The sequence below is a fragment of the Thalassophryne amazonica genome, chromosome 20, assembly GCF_902500255.1.
Source record: "Thalassophryne amazonica chromosome 20, fThaAma1.1, whole genome shotgun sequence".
Taxonomy (NCBI): domain Eukaryota; kingdom Metazoa; phylum Chordata; class Actinopteri; order Batrachoidiformes; family Batrachoididae; genus Thalassophryne; species Thalassophryne amazonica.
Window position 1 is genome coordinate 31,767,717 of NC_047122.1, and position 23,616 is coordinate 31,791,332.

A 23,616-nucleotide genomic window follows, 5' to 3' on the forward strand; every position below is an offset into this window, starting at 1 on the left:
ATGAACTTCAACATGAAAAACCGATGTTCGTCATGCTACCTTCATGCGGATTGGCAGTTGCAGTATCACATCGCTCAGCATTTGCATAAAATAGGTTTCTTGTCTATTTTAGCACCACCTTGCTGGCAGCATAGTGACCACTTACCACTCTGACTGAAACTGAATGGCAGGTGGTCACTTTGCCTCTCTCTTGTAGCTAGTATGCCCTAGAATGGGGGTCCCAGCCATGCATGACACCATTGTAAACTGTTGCTAGAGCACCCTCTGCTGGAGAAACTGCATAATGACAATTTCCAACTGCTAAAGTGATTTTCTGTTTTTTCAGTAAAAAAAAAAAAAAATCTATCTATATCTATATATCTATCTATCTATATATATATATCTATATATATATATCTATATCTATATATCTATATAGATATATATATACAGGGCCGTATATAGGAATGTGAAAGGGGGGGGTTCAAATCCTTGAGTTGGAGGTCCAATGGGCCGCAGGGCCCCCGGTGGGGTCGAGGGGCAACACCCTTCTGGGGGGCTCAGGGGGGCGAAGCAGAAGCTTTTTGAGGATTTCGAGGGGTAAAAAGCTACATAAATTTCATTTGAAACCCAAAATGTATCATTTTAGGAAATACATTTTTATATACAAATAGTCCTTGCTTGGGATTGGATCAGTTGCCATAAGAACCACCCAGGAAGAACCAAGATAACATTAATGCAAACTTTATACCTGTCTGTCAGTTGCGAATGACGCAACCGACAGGCGTGAAAAAAACTCACGCATGCGCACGAAGGTTCAAGCTTGGCTGATGCAAGCGCAAATGATTCAAATCCATATAGTTTTTGCAAAAAATACAAAGGTCGGATAGTTGTCTAACAGACCTTGTATTTAGCGGTATTAATATTCGCATTTACATTATGAATATGTACGTATATGTACGTTGTATTAAAATAGTGGTATTTAATTTGGCGACCTTGTTTAACTCGTGAAATTCACATAATAAATCCCACGCGAATATTTGCACCTTTACAGTATTTGCAACAGGAAGGAGAAGCTCCCTTTATTTCTCAGCTTATACATACAAACATGTTTTTACAAACCAGACAAGTCTAATTGTGTCTCTACATGGGTATTTACAAGCCTACTAATCTGTTTGATATCAGAGGAGGATAGGGACCAGGGAGCAAAAATTCTCAACCCCCATGGGAAGTTTCTCTTGTAGCTAATATGCCCTAGAATGGGGGTCCCAGCCATGCATGACACCATTGTAAACTATGTTGCTGGAGTACCCTCTGCTGGACAAACTGCATAATGACAATTTCCAACTGCTAAAGTGATTTTCTATGTTTCTTCAGTAAAAAAAAAAAAAAAAAAAATATATATATATATATATATATATATATATATATATCAGCAGAAATAATGCTGGAATTAATGTTCATGAAATTGTCATTTGGCCAATAATCGATCGGGCTCTAAAAATTAAGATATGACTTGCAAGAACACGCACCTGGGACTGGATGGTGGTTTAAATGTTAAAGGAACAGCTCAGGCAGTTACTCAAATATTCCCATTCAAATTCCAAAATTGAAGGAACAATCTGGATTTTGGGTGAATGTGGAAGGACAGATGTTAAGTGGCTCAGCTACATATTGCGCCCAGAAACATTTGTGTCTGAATGAGCCGCTCCTACTTGCTTAAAGTGAATTGGACCCATTGTGTTCCTCACATTCAACTAAATCAGCACACAGCGGAATTCTAAACTGAGGTTGCCGATGGATGCATAAACTGAACTTTGTTATGGATATGTGTATTCCGTACTCTAGTAGTCTACCCAAAATGAGAAGCATTGGGGGTGTTCAGGTCCTAGGGGGACCATGTGCTGAGCTCAGATGGTATGAAGCACCACAGCAGAATTTGCATTTAGAAATTTATTTTACATTTTCATGTGAATAATTTTCTTGGCAGCAGCCCTTGACCAGTAGAGGACATGGGCAGCCAGAGTGCATGGCACCAACAAACAGTCCATTTGGCTGCTTTTTGCACAACATGGCCTTCCTGTCTTCACGGGAATATGCACTGAAATGTTTTCACAGATGTTCTCTTACTTTTCAATAGCAGTGTCTCAGTGAAAAGTCAGAATGCTGTGATTCCTTAAAAGTTCCTCCTCAGTTTTGCTCATCTTTCCAGACTTATGATGATGGGAGGACCATTTGAAGCAAACTTGTCTTTGTTCTTTCTGCTTCACATAGTGTGTTTGCAGAACTGACCACCAGGGTCTGTTTGATGATTGTACTTTTTCCATGGTCTCATCAGTTTTACCCATCACCAACTGTCCTCATAACATCTTGACTGTTCACCAATTGGTCCATTTGTCTGTCCAAATGGCTACTAGGCCGGTCCTCCATGCGTCGTCACATTTTCTGTTGACTTCATGCCCTCTCCAGGTCTTTGTACTTCTTGCGGAGGACTGAGACTTGATCTTTGAACAGCACAGGGTCCAGGCGAAACTGAGAGTGGACCAGGGGCATGTAGCCAAACCAGTTGGCAAAGGTGTTGACGCACTCCTGCCGCTGGTTAAAGTGCTCTGGGTTTGCCCAGGGGACACTCTTTGTACCCTGAGAAATAAAAGAGAACACTGTGTTGTTTTTCCCCTTCAAATCCTCTTGTGACATTTTAGTACTTTGGTTACAAAATACACTTTGGGTGCAAGTAAAAGTCAACCAACCTGTGGGCTGGGCAGCTCTTTGTACTGTTTCCTCTGTGCTACTTTGATGGGAGGAAGGTGGGTTACAGCTGAGACCAAGAAGTTCATCAGGATGTCCTCGCAGTTGGAAGTATGATCCACCAGAGTCCGTAGAGACTGAGGCAGGTAGTGGGAAAACAGGTAATGGTAGTACCTACGGGGAAAATTGAAATGTGCCACAGCTAGTATTTAGTATACGAGGTCTGTCAAAGTATAGGTCCTTTTTTTCTTTTTCAAAAACTATATGGATTTCATTCATATGTTTTTACGTCAGACATGCTTGAACCCTCGTGCGCATGCGTACATTTTTCCACGCCTGTCGGTGACGTCATTCGCCTGTGAGCACTCCTTGTGGGAGGAGTCGTCCAGCCCCTCGTCGGAATTCTTTTGTCTGAGACGTTGCTGAGAGACTGGCGCTTTGTTTGATCAAAATTTTTTCTAAACCTGTGAGACACATAGAAGTGGACACGGTTCAAAAAATTAAGCTGGTTTTCGGTGAAAATTTTAACGGCTGATGAGAGATTTTGAGGTGATACTGTCACTTTAAGGACTTCCCACGCAGTGGGACGTCGTGCAGCACTCCCAGGCGCCGTGTCAGCCTGTTTCAAGCTTGAAAACCTCCACATTTCAGGCTCTATTGATCCAGGACGTCGTGAGAGAACAGAGAAGTTTCAGAAAAGTCGGTTTCAGCATTTTATCCGGATATTCCACTGTTAAAGGAGATTTTTTAATGAAAGACGTGCAGACGGATTGCAGCATCGGCTCGCAGCCGCTGCGACGCTCCGCCACAGGAAAAACACCTCTGTTGGAAGCCTTAAGGAGCCTTAAGCCTTAAGTTGGAACATGTCCAGCTGTTAAACAATTTTTCATATACTCACTCCACTGAAAGCCATCAAAAGCCGCCTGAATTTTACAAATGGTTATCAACACGGAGGTGTTTTTCCTGTGCCACCGCACCGCGCCGGCTGCGTCCCGACGCGCGGACCCGTCCGCACGTCTTTCATTTAAAAAAATCTCCTTTAACAGTGGAATATCCGGATAAAATGCTGAAACTGACTTCTTCTGAAACTTCTCTGTTCTCTCACGACATCCTGGATCAATAGAGTCTGAAATGTGGAGGTTTTCAGCTTGAAACAGGCTGACGACGGCGCCTGGGAGCGCTGCACGACGTCCCGCTGCGTGGGAAGTCCTTAAAGCGACAGTATCACCTCAAAATCTCTCATCAGCCGTTAAAATTTTCACCGAAAACCAGCTTACTTTTTCGAACCGTGTCCACTTCGATGTGTCTCACAGGTTTAGAAAAAATTTTGATCAAACAAAGCGCCAGTCTCTCAGCAACTTCTCAGACAAAGGAATTCCGACGAGGGGCTGGACGACTCCTCCCACAAGGAGTGCTCACAGGCGGATGACGTCACCGACATGCGTGGAAAAACTCTTACATGCGCACGAGGGTTCAAGCATGTCTGACGTAAAAACATATGAATGAAATCCATATAGTTTTTGAAAAAATAAAAAGGACCTATACTTTATTGACAGCCCTCGTATTAGTGACAATAAAGGTCACAACATGGCAACGTCGCAGTAACTCCGCCTCTGTTTAAGCTACACCTTCAAGCTGATGGCATGGTTGCTTGGTGGCTTTAATCCAAATGCAGACAGTGTAAATTGCTCTAGATGAGGACTTTGGTTAAAGATATAAAAATAAAAACCTTATTAGATAGTGTGAAGTTTAGTCTTGGAGAACCAGTGTGGTCGGAAGAAGCTTGTAGCATTTGAAGAAAAGTGCAGATGTGAATGATATGTATCTGGGGCAAGTCAACCGTTGGGTATCCAGTGGGATTTGGTATTTATAGTGCCAAAACCAACTCTGCTGGTGCAATTCAGAGCTTCTCAACTCTCTTTAGTTGCATCTCTGATTGAGAGATAACGTTTTGTGGGTAATAAAGATGAGCCTTCAGTCGTCTTAACAAATACGACGAGTGGGCTGAACTGTTAAGGTTTAACAATTCAAATTAGCAGACAAATGGAGGTTTTTGCTGTAATTACTGACCAATATGCTGTCTAAGATTCACAATGCCAATGAACTGGAAAAAGGCTCTTCTAATGAATGAAATAGTTTTCAGTCCTTTCTTTGTAATCACGCCGTCCGGTTAATTATCTCCAATGCTGTTTCTTCTCCTTTGATGGCCTCGTACGGCCTCCCCGAACGACTCTGTGATCGCCAGCGTTTTAATAACAGCTTTGAGCCAGCCTCTTCATTTTTGTGGAATCTTACTGGAGGGGAGTATAAAGTTTGGTGTTAATCTGGATCAGAAAGAGGATTGTTGAATTTTCAAGGTCAAATTCAAGGACATAACAACAGCTTTGATCCAGTATGAATTAAAGATGGTGCGTTAGTCTAAAGAGTTCCGTTTTGGACAGAACTGACGGAGGCCACCTGGTGTGAATGAATCACAAAGCACTAATTCGCATGGCTTGGTGTCATGCGGGCCTTGCGCTATCCGTGTGTCCCAGGAACGGCGGCAGTGTTGAGATGTACTAATACTAGGGGAGCTACGATCACTACCTTTGCCCCCCCCAAGGACTAAACCAAACCAACTGTTTTAGGTTCCTTAGATGACCTCAAAACACAATCAGGATGTTCCCAAAAATAAAAACTGGTCTCAAGCCAGTTATCCAAGACGCCCGCCAAAATACGTTTTTTTCACTAAAACACCTTTACACAACATATAAACAACTTAAATATCACAGAGATTCAATGGGAAGACCATTGCAGGTCACAGCAAACTCATTTGTGCCTAAACTAAATTCAATCATGGGTTTAAAATTCAAAATGGCTGCAAATAGACTCTTATCATTACAGTACATGGTAGGAACAAACAATAGACTTAATAATGACAGAAATCATTGGTGTTTTAGTGGGGGGGGAAAAAAAACAAAAACTATTTTGGCAGCCATTTTGGATGCCATCTTGGATAACGGGCTTGAGCGCAGTTTTTATTTTTGGGAACATCCTCATTGTGTTTTGGGGTCATCTAAGGAACCTAAAAAAGTTGGTTTAGTCCTGGGGGCGGGGGGGTTGCAAAGGTATAGGGGTCGTAGCTCTCCTAGTGCTAAAGTTCAGGCGCATCCTGGCCGTGTCCTCACTGAGACGCTTTCTGTGGGTTTGCTACTTGCAGTTCAACAGGCGGTAACACTTCACGGTGTTTGTGCAAAACACCGGTGTACCTGTGGTAGAAGGCAGCTCCAGTCAAGACGATGGAGTAGTCGTTGGTCCATTTGGAGGTGTAGCCCCAGGCGTGCTTGAGGGGATCCCAGAAATGACTTCTGGGAGGATAGCCCACAATTCGCTCAGGGAAGCTACGCCACACCAGGAAGGCGAAGTTCACCTGGAGGCACAGAGATGGAATAAGTCTCAAAAATACAGACTGTGCACATATGCACGTGCATGTGTGTGGCTTATTAACACGTGCACACACCTCACTGGTCAGCAGGACTGTGTCCTCATCCAGACTCAGCACTGCTTCCGTCTCTATGGCAACGTGAGGCAGGAACCGACTGGTGGTCTAAGAGAGAGAAACAGCAGTAAGGACGTTCACATTACAGACACTAAATCGTGTCCACTGATTGAGAGGAGCACGAAGGAGTGACATTTACGGACATTAACGCCATATGGATCAGAGGACGTGTCACACATACACCGAGAGGAAGCAAGCCCAAAGATCAGAGAGAGATGTGCGCGATCAGAGCGAGGGTTTGCCATGCTGTCACTCAGAGATAGGGGAGTGGGCAGGCTGTGAACAGCGTGGGCCCTCACCTTCCTCTTGCCGTCTGTCACAGTGAGTGGGACAGGCATCAGGGGCCACTTGCTCCGATGAGGTGCTGGCTTCTCGCTGTTCCACAGAATGATGATCTGGAACAGTCGAGAGGAAGAAATGTTACATAAGTGACACGCCATCGCCGCAGATTAGTCATTCATGAGAGCTGGCATCTTTGATTCAACAGAGAGAAATAAGAGTAAAAAATAAAAATAAATCCAAAGCTGCGCCGGGTTCTAAAGTCGGTTTATTTACCTGCGAGCAGTACTTTGACTTGGAGACCACCTGGAGCAGCTTCATGATTGGCTGAGACTGAGACACCAGTGGTGAGATTGCGTGGATGACAGCGGTGAACTCCTGACCTGTACTGAGCCCTGAGCGGAGTCACCAAAAATAATAAAGAAATCAATGACATTATTGATTATCTAGAATGTGCTTTGGCTTACAACAAATTGATTTGCCAACTCAATGAAAAATAATCAACTAACCTGATAATTGTCAATTAAGAAGAAAAATGCCATATTTTAACTTCTTCCACTTTTTTCATTGCCCCCCTCCCCCCAGTATGAAAAATACAGGGAATATAGCGATCAGCATGTACGTTTTCGCTTGTTGGCGTGATATCTCAAAAAACAGTTGACCTGTTTCATTCATGTTTAGCGTCAGGGTGTACTTGGTTGATCCCTGACATTTGTATTAGTGATTTGTGGGAACCGGGGGGATATGTCATCTCCTGATGACTCTTGTTTCTTGCTTTGAGATCAACTAGGTTGAAGTTATTGCAAATTAACCTGCACTCTGGGGTAGCACAGGATATCGTCATTGCTCATACTGTGTACAAAATAACTTGGAAATGGGTGAGCAGATTTTTTACCAAACTTGGTGGGTATATTCTCTGGGTTTGTGTCTGCAGACGGTTAACTTTTGTAGCAGCTCAGTCAAAGGTCAAGGTTGTTGACATGTAGTAAAAAAAAAAGCAATTTACATGTCTGCATTTGGATTTGTCATCATGTGGACCAAGTGACATCAAGATGACATTGTAATTTCTGAAAGACACTTTTTTTGGGGGGGATATGACATCTAATGGTGCTAGAATAAAAGTGTGCTGTACTGGTGTCTCCACTGCCGTTCCTTTCTTTTTATATTTGCAGTGTGTCAGTGTGATCTGTGACGGGGGTTTTCTGTAGGTTTGCACACTCTTGAGTTTTACTTTTTATGTGAATAGATATTATATATATATTTTATGATTGTTTGTTGTGTTGTACACTGAGTTTTAATCTTATTTATATGTGTGTATAGAGGAGGAATTAACTTTTATTTCAGCAGATTTCCTCATTGTGGTCAATAAAGTTTTTATATCGTATTTTCACTTTATCATCATACTTTTACAGTGTAGTATTATTATGTAGTATTATTACCATATTTCCAGAGTCACACTTTTTTATATGTAGGACACAGTTTTTAACACAGGGTTTTCCTGGGGGTGACTTTTAAATTCCAAAAATAATCAAACACGATGGACAACATACTGGAGCTTATTGGATCTTATTTAATGCAACAGAAAATATCCGATGGATATGAATAAGCAGAGGATTTTTACAGGTCATGTACATAAAGACAACATGCAGACTTTTATATGCGATGGGCAATATATTGGATGTTATGATGCAATTTGAATAACAGGAATTGTCACAGAATTTGAAACTATAATAAAAAAGTGAGCCCATTAGATTTTTTTAATCAACTCTTTCATTTATTTTAATTTTTGGCACATTGTTGTAGTCTGCTTTTATTATTGAAGTTTCTTTTGTTTTTTTTTGTGTTGATTCCTGGGAAAGACCAATATAAAGTTATTACCATTATTAAAAATGAATGCTTGATTTTATAGTACATAAGTCACAGGACCTCCCAGAGTAGTTAAAAAAAAAAAAACCTGTGACTTATACTCCGGAAAACATGGTATGTGTATATGCATCACTCCAACACCATTAGTGGTTTAAATTGGATATTAATCATTTTCAAACTGATTGTCAACACCTCCAAGATAATAACGAGGCCTCTTAAATGGGTTATAATTAGGAATAATCAAGTTTGAAAGTGGTTTAAATGATTCTGTGTCGATTTCAAATGCTTTTTAATTTCAAAACACAAAGCCAGTGGTATGGTATTTTCAACTAGGTGTTTTAAATACATTTTGATTTTGGCAAACAAAATAAATAAAAGATGTCCCTCAAAGAGGTTCTCACAAATGTCCATTTTAAGATATTTGTCTTTAGATTTAATGATTAATCGGTTGCAAAAACATTGAAAATACTCAGTTGTCACTAAAACAGTTGACTGTGATCATTTGTAATGCTTTTTAAATACAGAATTATAAAATTTTAACGTGCACACACACCAAGGCTTTTTTAGATTAGATTAGATAGAACTTTATTAATCCCTTGGGAAGACTCCCTCATGAAATTGAGGTTCCAGCAGTACTGGATAGCAGCACAGAGGGTAAGAAGCACACAGAGTATCAAAAGTGAGAGTAAAACAAAACAAAACAAAAACAATTTGCAAATATAAATATAAATACACAAATATAAATACCAGAAATACTGCTCACTACTGGTTTACTGGCTACTACTGCTCCTCTCCTTCCCATCCTCTGTCTTCCTGTTACTTCTCCTTCCCCAGAATGATATTGATTTTACTGATCAACTGCACAGCTGAGAAATCACAAGTCCAGATTTCTGTTTGTGTCTTTACCTAATCCCAGGTAGTAGAACGGGAAATGTGCAAGATGGGTGGAGTATTCCGGGAGGACGAGCAGACCTCCGGGCATGGTGTTCCACATGTACTTGTTCCTCGAAATGTGAGAAAACACGCGATCCTTAATAATCTGGGGGAGGACAAAACAGTGGCATTAAAACAAGAATATGTTAATTTTGTACCAAAGTATTTGCCTCTAAAAATTCCTCCATCTTAATTTTTTTTTCACTCTGTCTGTCTTAGATGATGGATGAAACACTTCTTGTAAACACACCTACATTTCCTGATACTTCAATTCACATGTTGTTCCATTCATTTCTAATGATACACATTTACATCTAATTTTACCACCTACAGGAAGCATCTGCGGAGCAGCACCGCTGGTGTGTAGCCATCTCTGCTGGGGAAAATTTTTCCTTCTGTGTGTATGTAAACATCTTATCACAAACCTCCAGAACCTCTCCTTTATCATCTTGTGCATAAATCCCCAGCAGCAAATACACCACACACTGCCAAACCTGCCTTATAAACATCAAGCGTGCTAAACCTTTGATTTCCTCAGATTTCAGTTGTTTCCACAAATTTTGTTGTCAGCTCAAACTGACACTTGTTATGATTTTGGCAGGCTCTCAGATCTACTACATTCATTTTCTGTTTGTTCAAAGATAAAATGAGAAATTCAGTATGTCAATTATATGCAAGTAAACCAAAGTCATTTAGCAGGGAATCAAATTTTTAACTTTGTGAACAAAAAAAAATTTAAAGTTATTACAACTTAAACATTTGAAATTAATTCTACTTATATTTTTGATTGCAACTTACAACATCTAAGTTAGCAGAATGTAGCAACTTTTAAATTCATGAACCCAAAATTCAATTTATTTTATTTGTATAACACCAAATCACAAAAATGCTGCCTTGAGGTACTTAGTGAGTAAGGTGTATCATTACCAACCCCCCACCACCCAAGCAAACACACAGGCGACAGTAGTAAGGAAAAACTCCCTCTGGTGATAATGAGGAAGGAACTTCAAGCAGAGCAGACCCAGAGGGGTGACCCACTGCTTCGGCCATTCTAACAGTTACAATGTTTTTACAGATTGTCCAAGAGTTTCTTTACAAAGAAGAAACAGAAGAGTAATAAAAGTACTTAATTAAAAAAAAGAAAGAGTCCATCTTGGGTCGAATACATAGGCGTCCATGTACAGTACTGGTAGGCCACAGGGCAGGACCTCCAGTCTTTGGTGCAAGAGGCGTGTAATTCAGAGGTCAGTCTGGTGCCCTGAGCTGCAGGGCCAGGAACAGTCGTTGGCATTGTCAGTGCATCGAACAGAGAGAAAAAGAGCAGAATCAGTCAGATGGAAATAATTACACCTGAGGTATTAATTCACCAACATTAAATTAACAGGGAACCAAAGAGATTGCTAAAGGCACCTTGACAACTGATCGAATTTGATACCCAAATGGCATGCATAAATTTCATGGCACTTACATGAAATTTATGCATGCCATGTACGAGTCGCGAATATGCGCAACCTATTCGAAGACACTGTGTGTGACTGTGAGTGTCAATGCATGTCACTGCGTGTAGGGCATCTGAAACTGAAATTAGATTATGAAGAGATGCTACATTACTTATATATATATATATATATATATATATATATATATATAAACAAGAGCAATCGGAGATTTCTGACTTATTAGATCGGGCTGAAAATATGATATGCAATTCACATTGTGACCCAGACTTTACCTGGATCCGGATTCCACAACACGATGCAATAATTGCATACTGATCTAGAATGGTCTGTCTGATCAAGATGTTGCAATCTGAGATTTAATTCACAAACTGAAACAAAATATCTTCCTGATCTTGGTTTTTCATCGTGATGTTGTATCTTTCTGCTGCAGAACCTGCATACTGATCCGGATCACTCCCAACATCCAACACTAACATGGTCTTCCTTAGTACAACAAGCCACATGTGATTTAAATTTTGTCAAGATCCATCAAGCAGATTTGAGATGATCCTCGAAATGGTGAAAATATAAGAAATGATACAGAATCGGGATCTTGACCCTGATCCACTCCAAAATTTAATGGAGTCTTCCACTGCCTATCTGTGGTGAAACTTTGTTCTAAATACATGTAGTAGTTTTGACATAATCCTTAAAAGCCTGTAAAGTGAAATCCTGAGACAGAATCTGGATCCGGATCCCCTCCAAAATTCAGTGAAGTCTTCCAAGTACTAATATCTATCTGTGGTGCAAATTTGGTAAGAATCTGGGAAGTAATTCTCACGTAATCCTTCAAAGCCTATATAAAGTGAACTCTTGATCCAGAATCCGGATCTGGATCACCTCCTAAATTTAATGTAGTCTTCCATGGCCTAATATGTATCTGTGGTGAAAATTTTGTCAAAATCTGTGCAGTAGTTTTGACGTAATCCTGGTAAAAGACAGGCAGACTAAATGCTGATGATTTTATTATGTCCTTGGTGGACATAACACCATAGAGACAAGATTCCAAATGCTTTCTCTACCACATGACGGGCACAAGACAACCTGTTGCTGTAGGTAATTTCGCTTTGATTCTGGGAGTGGTGAACGATTGGTTTCATCAGCCAAGTTCTGAGAGTAATTGTGTCATCGGCTAGGAAATGATTATTTTATATAGGGTGGTATCAAGTGGGACAAAGCGGGGTGCATTGGCACAGCGAATTGCATGGCAGTTTGGGGATCAAATTTGTGCAAGTGTCAAGGTGCCTTAAGGTGTTAACTAGTAGCCACCCCTGTGCTTCACTAACAGACCCAGAATTTAGATATAGTGAGGCTGAGACCTGTTCCGTTGCTAAAAATATGAATTCAAAGGAGAGGAAGCATAGTTCTATACTACACCGGTATGCTCGCCATATGAGAGGGAAAATAGATCCGTCTTTAGTCTGGACTTGAATGATGATGTTAATTCCAGTTTTACATATATCTTTGTATTGCAGGTAAATTCAAATACAGAAATAATGACTGCATTAAATATTTTCAGTTGTTTCAACTTCCAGCTTTCATGCTGCTAGAACGTAGCAGTTTTTAAGTTCATAAAGTCCAAAAATATTAAGACATTACAAATTAAACAACTGATTAAGTGCACTTGTTTCCCGGTTCAAACCACACATAATGTGGAGTTGCATCAGGAAGGGCATCCAGCATAAAACGTGTGCCAAAATCAACATGCAGATCCACCTTGGATCCACCTGCGGTGGCAACTCCGAAACAAGGGAGCAGCTGAAGGGGTCGATGTCATTACAAAACATTTGATGTTAGTTTTACGTATATCCTTTGATTGTAGCTAAATTAAAATATTGATTACATCTAATATAGTCAGTTGTTTCAATTTGCAATATTAAAATTAGGTGTAAGTTATAATTTTTTAAGTTAAAAAAAGTTCGAAACACAAATCCAAAATGGAATTGAGCATTTTTGGTGCATACCTTCACATGCAGATTAAACACACAAAAGCTAGAACTGGTATTTTAATTAAGATTACTTTTATAAATCCTGGTTACTTAATCCAGAGTTAACAAGTCAAATTACTTAAATAATAAATTTGGTAAACACAAAATTAAGAAAATTCAATAAGCAGTCAGAATATTTAAATCGGCGAAACTTCTTGACATATTTTGTGATTTAAAGTCATTTAATCGGTTGATTCTTTTTAACATTCTCGGTTGTGGTATGAAAGCATCTCTCTTCTATATATTGTGCAGCTTGTTGCTAAACACAGACGCCATCCAGCAGAGCGCGGCGCGGCTTTTTTGTGTGTGTGTGTGTGTGTGTTTTTAACCCGATCTCCAGCAGCCTTAAACCTACTTTGAAAGAACGGGTTCTAAGCGTCTGATAATATGAGTAGTCAGCTGAAAGGAATAAACAGGCCGCTTGAAAGTGGTGATGACAATGTAATGACATATCATTTCTATACGGCAGGCGGGTGTGTAATACTGAGCAGAGAGAGTGAAGCAAGGACTGAGATTCAACCTCCGTAATAACCATAATGACAGGGAGACAGATCGCTTCAAATGTGAAGGCTGTTGGAAAGCTTTAACAAAATAAGTGATGATTCAATTGCAGGGAGGCAGCACTTGCTGCATATTCAACATGTTATTTTTCTTGCCATTTTCACCACAAACACCAATTTGATCTTGAAGAATTTGCCTCCTCAGGCTGACCTCCAGCGTGGTGAGGACTATCTTGTCCACCGAGGAGAAGTAGGCATCCCACAACATCTGCGTCCTCAGTCTGAGGGCCAACACGCGCTCGTTCCCGACGGCCCTCACTGTGGACGGCACCTGAGAAGAAGAAAAGAGGTTTAAAAACCACATAAGCGGAATCAAGAGGTTGCTTTTGGATTTGGGTGACTTGCCGCGATAAAACGCTCATTATCGCGGGCTAATCTGAGGGTTTCAACTGAATCAGCAGAATTGATTTAATCACATTGAGAGTTAAAGCTCAACTCCTCAATCAAAGCAGAAATCAAACCTCCTGCAGACTGATAGCTCAGGTCTTGATCACTTTTGCCTACTAAACACGACGTTTCTAAACTCTCGGGCGCTGATGAGGTCAACCCACTCAGCCCGGTCAGCCTTAATTTGACAAAAACCCCCGTCTTGGGCCCTCAGGTCTCGTTCCTCCTCATTAGCTGAATGCCAGTTTAGGTTCTCAGTTGTTGCAGATCAAGCGGATCAATGCGGAGGACACATGATGTCATTTGTGGGAGGGAGACAGATGAAGCTTGCAGCTGTGCGTGAGCGTGCTCTGCTCATTATGTTTGTAAGTATGAGCAGAGCGTGGCAGAGAGGATGATCGAGCTCGGGCTTTTCACCCATGACTGGATTAGGACCTCTGCGGGTGTTTAATCTGTGGGGGCACTAACCTGTAACCACGCCGTTTGACTCTGTTAATGTTTGCTTTGCAGCCACAGTCTGTGAGTGCATTAAATTTAACCCTTCAGTTAACATTCTGGTGTTAAACTAAAGTGGGAAATGTCCATAAAATAACACTGTAATGTTTTTTCCCCCCAACGGAGCCCTTATTCCTGCTTGAACAGCTCAAATTTCTAACAATGAAATGAACAAAGAAACTATGTAAAATCTTTGCTACCTGATGCAGAACAACACACTTTGGCAGCTCTGACTCATTTGTGTGACGTCATCAGACACACTTGCTTCTCAGCACATGGCTCAAAACAGTTTCTATGGAGTGAACTTTGTGTCTTTTTAATGCAAACAAGAAATTAAAAAAATAGTTTTGAGAACAAAAATCAATGTATTGTTGCCTCACAGCAAGAAAGTTGTAAGATCGCTTCCCACCTGGGCCTTTCTGTGTGGAGTTTTCATGGTCTCACTCATGTATTCATGTGGGTTCCCTACAGGTTCTCCAAATTCCTCCCACTTCCAAAGACATGCATGTTAGGTGAATTGGTAACTTTAAACTGACTGTAGGTGTGCATATGGGTGTGAATGTGTTTATGTGTACAGTATGTGGCCCTGTGACAGACTGATGTCCTGTCCAGGGTGTACCCTGCCTCACACCCTGTGACTGCTACAATAGGCTCCAGCCGCGTAACTGGAGTAAGCGTTTATAGAAAATGGATAGACAAAAATCAATGTAGACTTTTAAAGTATATAAAAATGATTGTGAATCTACCCTATTTCATATCAAAGCATTTGCTTGTGGGTCAAATTGTTTGAGCATCACAAAGTTCTGTTTTCAAGTTGGCTTAGTCATTCCATTGGTACTCAAGGATCCTCAGAAGAGACTTAGTAGCAAAGACATCCATTCATTACATTAGGTCAGTGGGTAGTGTAAACATCAAGTAGGTCTAAATTTTATTTTTAAAAAAGGAGATTCAAAAGTGGAGTGTTTTTTTTTATAGAAGAGTCTGGATTACCGTATGCTTAAAGCAAGAGGTGACAGGACCTCTGTCCCAGGAGCTGTTTATTTAAAAGAATGTATCTTCTTTCAGAGGGTGAGTGGGAATGCAACTTATATTTCAAATCCACTAGCATGTCAAATACTACATTATTATCTATGGTCATAAGATGGGAACGCCTACCTGCATAAAAAGCTCCTCCTGTTTTTCTCATCTGAATGAGGTGCTGTCTGAGCTACACTCCAGAGCAGAGAGGAATGTACCATAACGCTGGGTGTCAGTTGCCATAAATGAAAAAGAAGACTGGAATGAGGAAGCTGTCCCATGGCTTAGAGAAAGAGTGCAATTAATAAATCATGCTCTCAAACTGACAGACCACACTCCTGAATAAAGAGAGGGAATAATCTTCTGCACTCAACTTGCTTGCATTTTGTGGGACAGAACTGCAATGAGGACAATGAGGCTCAGGTAAGGTTAAGTCTTCATGATGTTTTTTGGACAGACAGCAGTGTCTTATATCTTAGTTTGACATACAGTAGTGTTCAGAATAATAGTAGTGCTATGTGACTAAAAAGATTAATCCAGGTTTTGAGTATATTTCTTATTGTTAGATGGGAAACAAGGTACCAGTAGATTCAGTAGATTCTCACAAATCCAACAAGACCAAGCATTCATGATATGCACACTCTTAAGGCTATGAAATTGGGCTATTAGTAAAAAAAAGTAGAAAAGGGGGTGTTCACAATAATAGTAGTGTGGCATTCAATCAGTGAGTTTGTCAATTTTGTGGAACAAACAGGTGTGAATCAGGTGTCCCCATTTAAGGATGAAGCCAGCACCTGTTGAACATGCTTTTCTCTTTGAAAGCCTGAGGAAAATGGGACATTGTTCAGAAGAACAGCGTAGTTTGATTAAAAAGTTGATTGGAGAGGGAAAACGTATACGCAGGTGCAAAAAATTATAGGCTGTTCATCTACAATGATCTCCAATGCTTTAAAATGGACAAAAAACCAGAGACGCATGGAAGAAAATGGAAAACATCCATCAAAGTGGATAGAAGAATAACCAGAATGGCAAAGGCTCACCCATTGATCAGCTCCAGGATGATCAAAGACAGTCTGGCGTTACCTGTAAGTGTTGTGACAGTTAGAAGACGCCTGTTTGAAGCTAATTTATCTGCAAGAATCTGCCGCAAAGTTCCTCTGTTAAATAAAAGACGTGCAGAAGAGGTTACAATTTGCCAAAGAACACATCAACTGGCCTAAAGAGAAATGGAGGAATATTTTGTGGACTGATGAGAGTAAAATTGTTCTTTTTGGGTCCAAGGGCCACAGACAGTTTGTGAGATGACCCCCAAACTCTGAATCCAAGCCACAGTTCACAGTGAAGACAGTGAAGCATGGTGGTGCAAGCATCATGATATGGACATGTTTCTCCTACTATGGTGTTGGGCCTATATATCACATACCAGGTATCATGGATCAGTTTGGATGTGCCAAAATACTTGAAGAGGTCATGTTGCCTTATGCTGAAGAGGACATGCCCTTGAAATGGGTGTTTCAACAAGACAATGACCCCAAGCACACTAGTAAACGGGCAAAATCTTGGTTCCAAACCAACAAAATTAATGCCTCGCAGATGTGAAGAAATCATGAAAAACTGTGGGTATACAACTAAATACTAGTTTAGTGATTCACAGGATTGCTAAAAAGCAGTTTGAACATAAGTTTTGAGTTTGTAATATCAACAGCAGATGCTACTATTATTGTGAACACCCCCTTTTCTACTTTTTTTTTTTTTACTAATAGCCCAATTTCATAGCCTTAAGAGTGTGCATATCATGAATGCTTGTTCTTGTTGGATTTGTGAGAATCTACTGAATCTACTGGTACCTTGTTTTCCATGTAACAATAAGAAATATACTCAAAATCTGGATTAATCTTTTTACTCACATAGCACTACTATTATTCTGAACACTACTGTATGGTCGTCTTAATGACACAAATAAATTAATGAGGCTGGTTCAAGTATTTGGAATGAAAGACCAGGGTTTGGCAAGGGAATTGCCGGACAGAGGATGCCTCTCATGAGGATAACTGGTAAAAGTCCATTTTTGGCACCATAGCATCCTTGTGGTACTGTGACATTTCAGTCTCTCAGAATTTCAAATGAACCCTGTAAGCTATCATTCTTCCAGTCACGCATACCTTTCATGCAAGCACTACTTAGGGTCCTGTGAGACTCCTTAAGCAAACACTGCGATGGTGGTTTTTAATTTAAGCGGAGCAACATTGTTAAGAATAACTGAGCAGGTGCTATTGAAGAGGAAGGTATGCTCCTCAGGAGGCCTGAACATCCAACCATCAAGTTGTCCTAGATACACTTGCACTAAAACAAAAAACACTAACGTGCATTACCTGCAGCAGTAATCGCTCATCTCCTTCAATGACCGCCTGATTCCACTGTATCACATCGGAGAAGGGCAGCTCCCAGCCGTTACTCAGCAAAACCGGTATACACGCCGCCTAGAAGGGCAGAGGAAGAGAGACACTGTAGCAGGTAGATAAAAACAAGAACAAAAGCATTTTAACTACAATCAGCTGGAGGTTGACTGGAAACTCAAAAGGCGTACATCATCAGCAGTACACGTTTCAGTCCCAGCAGGATATCTCAAAGTGAGCACGTAACATGAACAATGCCCTCTTGCGTATACAAGAGCACCAGCATGATGGTACGCGCGAGTTGTATAGTGTCTCCTCTCACTGTGGAGATTTATTAATAAGTGCCACTTAATTAGAGGGTCGAATCCTTATATATTAATTAGATACAACCACCAAGGAGATATGAAGGAAAGGAGGTAAACAGCAGGAAAAGAGAAGGATGGAGGAGAAGAGAACGTGCAATAGCGGGATGCGTTTGTTGAAGTTGACTTTTGATGTTGCCCATCCCCTTGTTCACTGGCAGCTTTTTGATGTTATCCTGCTTTTATTTTCTTTCCTACTCGGTTTCTTCTTCTTTTTACTTTTCACCGTGCTGCATGCTCAGTCATCCCACCGCCCCGCTCTCAACTCTCACTGCAGTCCAGACTGTTGATAGGTTCCCCCCTCATTCTTAATTAAACCACAAGAGAACAGCAGCAGGCAAATCGGGCAGTTCAAACGCTCTCTCCTGCCCACTGAGGCTTTCATGCTCCTGCATTCCGTCTGAGAATAGACCTGCAAAAGGACACATAGACGAACAGGACGACGACATGTCACAATTGGCCACAGATTACGAGGCTAAGCTCCAGTCTTTTCGTTCAGGGAAGAAGCACTTTGAGGGAACATTTCATGTCTAAACTCCTAAAGGCTACAAGCAACAGCATCCTCAGATTTGGAACCTGTGCATTCCTAAGACTCCCCGTTATGTAGGTAGGTATGAATCTGAGCCCCATTTTTCATGCATTTGTTGCTCAAATCAATCTCCACAAGATGGCACCATAGCCTTGGGAATGGCAGGATGGGTCCAAGTAACTCTCTAAGCACAACATGACCAAGCCAGCTGAGGCTCAGAATGTCCCCTGCATGTCGTCTGCTTAGAGATACTCTTGTTAGTAAGCCATACATGTTAGCAGTGTTTTCAGAAGCTCCTTTGAGCAGTACAACAAACAAACGATAGAAATCTTTGTCCATGAAGGCCTAATTGATGATCGTAAGAATGTCTGTGGAGCTGCTGTAAATTTTGTGGCTTACTGCTTTTTGTACATGAGGTATATAAACTGCAAGATGGGGCATAGTGACGCAAGTATCCCCTAGACTTTCCTTTCAGTAAGAAGGTACCAGATTCTATGCCACCACTACTCCATTCTCCTTGCACATCTGAAGCTGCTTGAGCCAGAGCATCCAGTGTGGACCTTGTGCCAAATCATCGTGTGGCACAATGCTGCATTTGCTGGGTCAACTGAAAGCAAACCCTAGGCTGTGTAAACCCTGGGCTTACACTCCTGGACAGGGTGAGAAGCTCGACAATCCAGGAGGGACTCTGAGTACAGCCGCTGCTTCTTCACATCAAACACAGCCAGTTGAGGTGGTGCAGGTATCTGTTTAGGATAATCCCTTGGTCATTTCCCCAGGGAGGTCTTCCAGGTATATCTAAGTGGGTCAAGGCCCCCGGGGAAGACCCATGACACTTTGGAGGGATTATATTCCCAGCTGGCCGATGAACACCTCGGGATCCCACAAGAAAGCGTTATGGGACTTGGCCAAGGATAGCAGAATGAAGTCTGGATTGAAAGATGTTTCCGCTAGCTTGGCTAATGGGGAATTCCCCTTTGGCTGACCTGGTAGAGTTCTGGTCTTTAGGTCGAGCAGTCCGGGATTCGATCCCACCGTCGTCCCGACCACAAAGGTCCTCCGGTCCACAACTGGCGTTGTCAGCAGGATGTGGGTAGTCACAGAACATGCTTTAAATGCACCTGTGACTTTGGGACTAAGTCAAAATGGTAGGGAAATATGTAGCAAGATGAAGTCAGATTAAAATGACGTTCCTGCTAGCTTGGCTAACGGGGAATTCCCCTTTGGCTGAGCTGGTAGAGTTCTGGTCTTTAATTCGAGCAGTCGGGATTTGATCCCACCGCCGTCCCGGTCACAAAGGCCTCCCGGTCGCAATGTGAAGTCCGATTGAAAAGACGTTACCACTAGCTTGACTAACGAGGATTCCCCTTTGGCTGAGCTGGTAGAGTTCTGGTCTTTAGTTTGAGTAGTCCTGGTTCGACCCCACCACCATCCCAGCCACAAAGGCCCTCTGGTCACATAGGGAAGAAATGGGAGGAGCCAAAAGAAATCAGTCATGCTGCATTCCCGTGTTAAAGTAGAAAAACGGCCCCATCCTGTTAGAGTGAAATTACTGTCAACACCTACGTTGTAGTGGGACATTAGCAGGTAATGTGTTGATAGAATAAGGCAATAGCAGCATGCTATATACACTAAAAGCACACACATTTCTCTATGTAGAATTTAGAGTTGTGCCAGGATGGGTATCCATCATAAAAGTTGTGGCAAATCCCAAAGCAGATCTCCATTGGATCTGCTGTGATGGCCCCGAGCATAAGGGGCAGCCGAAAGAAAAAAAACATGACAGTTCGCACTTAAAGTACCACCAGTTACATAAGTATACTTGCAAAATATTTAAAAACCACCACAGTTTTTTCAAGCAACTTACCTAGAATGCTAAAAAGGTCACACGAAGCACTTCTTCAGCAATCTACCAGTGTCTTAGACAACAGATTAATGACAGCAGCCAAAAATAACCTTAGAAACTGATGTGATCACCCAGAATAAATATATTTTCATGACTAACTGGGGCACCAATCTGGACTTCTGTGACATGTATCACAAAAGACTGAAATGAGCTATTTTAGTTTCCTAAATTTCATTTACAGGAGGAGAGTTTTCACAACACAGGTGCAGGAATTGTGAAAAGTTGAAGATGAATCATGGAGTCACATAAAATAATACGAGCAAAGCGATGCGCAGTGGTGTGGAAGGTCGCTCATGGTACATGTTGTACCATGGGGTTGTAGAAGTCATACACTTCCTGGATCCCAAGAGCCGGGATCTCGTGGGATTTCATGGGAATTTGGTGGAAGTTGAGACTGAAATAGGGAATGGCAAATTTTGAGTCCACAGGAAACCGGAAATGTCAAATGTCCAAACACTTCCTGGCATGGGCGGAGCAAGAGCAAGAGGCCAAGGTTGGGCGGAACTCCCCTGAAATCTAACTGGACACAGATGATTGACAGATCACAGCACCACATGCCTGGTTGAAAAGAGCTGCATTTGGAAATCAGTGACACATATTGACTGCTAGGTTTCCTCCTGTACAGTAGCTGGTGCTGTTGTACCACAAAAAGTTCTAATCCACTGTAGTAGAAGAAGAAAAATGTTGACTCAGATTTGAAAATTGAACACGTCGTCTGAATGGACTCCAATGACACCCAAAGTTGTATATGTGAGTAAACGACTGTATTTTATGCCAGAATGAGGTCCAGGTTGTTAAGTGGCATTTCTCCTTTCATTTTGGTTGCCTTATATTACTCGTTTCTCCAGTGATTTTAAAGGAGCAGGCAGCTGTTGATTCATGAGATATACCGTGATGACGCTCAGGCTGAAAGAAACACAGGTAATTTACTCCTCCTCTGTTCTGTATAAAACCCATAACCCCTTAATTTTGCTCTCTGAAGGACTTATTTTTAAATAACCTCTTCATTTTGCTGTCCGAGTGACACAACAGTGACACAACTTTGGAAATAAATCTAAAGTTATCTTCCTTAAACTCAAACTGAAAGCAAATCTCTACAACTTGATATAAATTAATTAAAAATATAAACTCCAGCTTCCTGATGAAGTGGTGTAGAGGAGGATCTTAAAAAGAAGAGCCGATAGTTCAGTTATAATTTGCCAGAAAGTACATCTGAGATGCAAACGTAGATTGATGTTTTGGTGAAAGAAACTTCTGTATTTCTCCATAATTGATGTAAATAAAGTCCAAGACATATTCAGTGACTTGGAAATATTCATGTTTCCATCCCCTGACTTGTCTAAGAAAAGTGGCAATAAAACTGATTATTATTTACAGGTATTACTTTTATACATTTTTAGTCTTTATATTTTTTGTATTTCTTGTATTTGAAATGGCATGAACAAATTAAAATGTGTGAAATTCCAAGTGTTCCAATACTTTTGGAGGGCACAGTAGCCTAACGTTATGATTAGTGCAAAATGAGTGGTATTATTACTGTTTTGTTTAAGAATGTTTAATTTTCACTGTTGCTGTACTTTGTGTGAAATCATAGTCATATCGTATATCATATTGATACAACAATATTGAGATATGATAATTTGGCCATATTGTACAGCCTGACTGTCAACTAGCTGAAAAGTTTGAATATTAATTTACATCTACATAGAAAAAAAATGCTTAAAGTGGCAGGGGGGTTGTAATTAGGGGCCCCCTGAAGCTGAAAGGTTTTAGCCATGCTAAAGGTGCCCTGACACTTGCACGACTTTCATCCGTGCACTTGCACGCACATCGTCGTGACAATCCCACCCGCTGTGCTTCCAGCTGGACGCCGTGCATTGTTCCACTGGCTGCCACGCGTTGCACGCTGGACGCTGCGTATATAAAATAATTATTTCATAGTGGATTAATCACTTTCTGTTGGAGTTGGCTGTTGAAAAAGCCTCTAATTGCTTCCGGAATCACAGAGGACCGCTCCAGCAGCAGCTTTTCCCTCTCTTGCATGTGCGTGTTGAACGATATGGAGAAAGCATTTGGAGCCATCTAAAAAGGTAATTATTTGTCATGTTTATATTGTAATAGCTTGGTAAAACAGTTGCATGTTCATTCCTTCTTGTGTGCAGCTGTTAAAGTATGTTTATGAAAGATTTAACATTTTGTTGTTAAGTTGTTCAGATGAGCTGCACTGTGATACGGTGTGCTGACACAATCACACGCACTCACACAAAGTTTTTTTGACTTGTTTGCGTAATGTTCACTTGAGGTTCACATCATTAATGCGTGATGTAGATTTTGGAACATTTCAAAATTTTCTTTGCACACGTGCACAAAGCCACGCACAGTTTACAACAAGTTTGAGACGAGTTTACTCACATACACAACAGTGTGTGTGCAAGTGCACGGATCAAAGTCATTAAGGGGGCCTTAATGCTCCCTGAAGCATTTGCTCAAAAAAAAAAAAAAAAAAAAATCTGAAGGACCTAAATGACACGGTGAGATGCTGAAGAGCTTCGCTTGTTCATGTCTGCAACATACATATTAGATTGTAAACATGAGTTTGCAAACAATTTAAATTTGGCTTGACTGCAAGTCACACAAAAATTTGCTGCAGTAAGATGATTCTCAGGTCGATTCTGAAAATAAATCGGCATCCAGTTAGCCATGGCTGACTTTTCACTTGTGACAGCATGTTCCATTTGCGTGTACTGTCTGCGGCTTTCTTTCTCTCTAAAAGAAGCATTCGCTTTTGCAGCTACTGAATACCATTAAGAAGAACGCAACTGCTCCCACCACTGTGGGGACCCCCCCTCCCCCACAACCAAATATCAGGAAAAAAACCATCAGATGATAATTTTGGTGAAAAATTTGCCTCATTTTTCCTCAGAGCTCTGCTGTTCTTTAACAGCTAAGGCCTCCTGCCTCAGCGTAGTGTAATTTAAAAATCCTCATGCATGTGCGGCGAGCCCGTTTTTGGTTTGTTTTCATTGGAACTTGAAGGCTTGGAGTAAATGTGGGCGTGGGTGCGTTTGCATCTCAGTGTGTACACTGGAACAAAGTTTCCTACCACACTGGTAATTGTCAGTCTCTTGTGGGTT

The 23,616-nt window shown here is 41.1% G+C and overlaps 1 protein-coding gene and 1 long non-coding RNA gene across 3 annotated transcripts in view; both read right to left on the bottom strand.

Annotated features, from left to right (window-relative positions):
* LOC117501275 overlaps positions 1-739 on the bottom strand; it is a 38,949-nt gene extending 38,210 nt beyond the window's left edge. Inside the window, exon 1 of one of the 2 annotated variants that reach the window (XR_004557991.1) lies at positions 724-739. This is a non-coding gene — a long non-coding RNA (uncharacterized LOC117501275). The remainder of the gene's footprint in view (positions 1-723) is intronic. The other variant, XR_004557992.1, reaches the window with a different exon arrangement.
* Positions 740-1,917: 1,178 nt separating this feature from the next.
* The window catches only part of ext1c (exostoses (multiple) 1c), a 199,385-nt gene continuing 177,686 nt past the window's right edge, over positions 1,918-23,616 (bottom strand). The window contains exons 7-12 of the mRNA XM_034160119.1: positions 6,821-6,939; positions 6,565-6,660; positions 6,227-6,313; positions 5,976-6,136; positions 2,730-2,901; positions 1,918-2,619 (exon numbers count right to left, since the gene is read on the bottom strand). Coding sequence (XP_034016010.1) covers positions 2,434-2,619; positions 2,730-2,901; positions 5,976-6,136; positions 6,227-6,313; positions 6,565-6,660; positions 6,821-6,939 — 821 coding nt within the window. The 3' untranslated portion in view covers positions 1,918-2,433. The remainder of the gene's footprint in view (positions 2,620-2,729; positions 2,902-5,975; positions 6,137-6,226; positions 6,314-6,564; positions 6,661-6,820; positions 6,940-23,616) is intronic.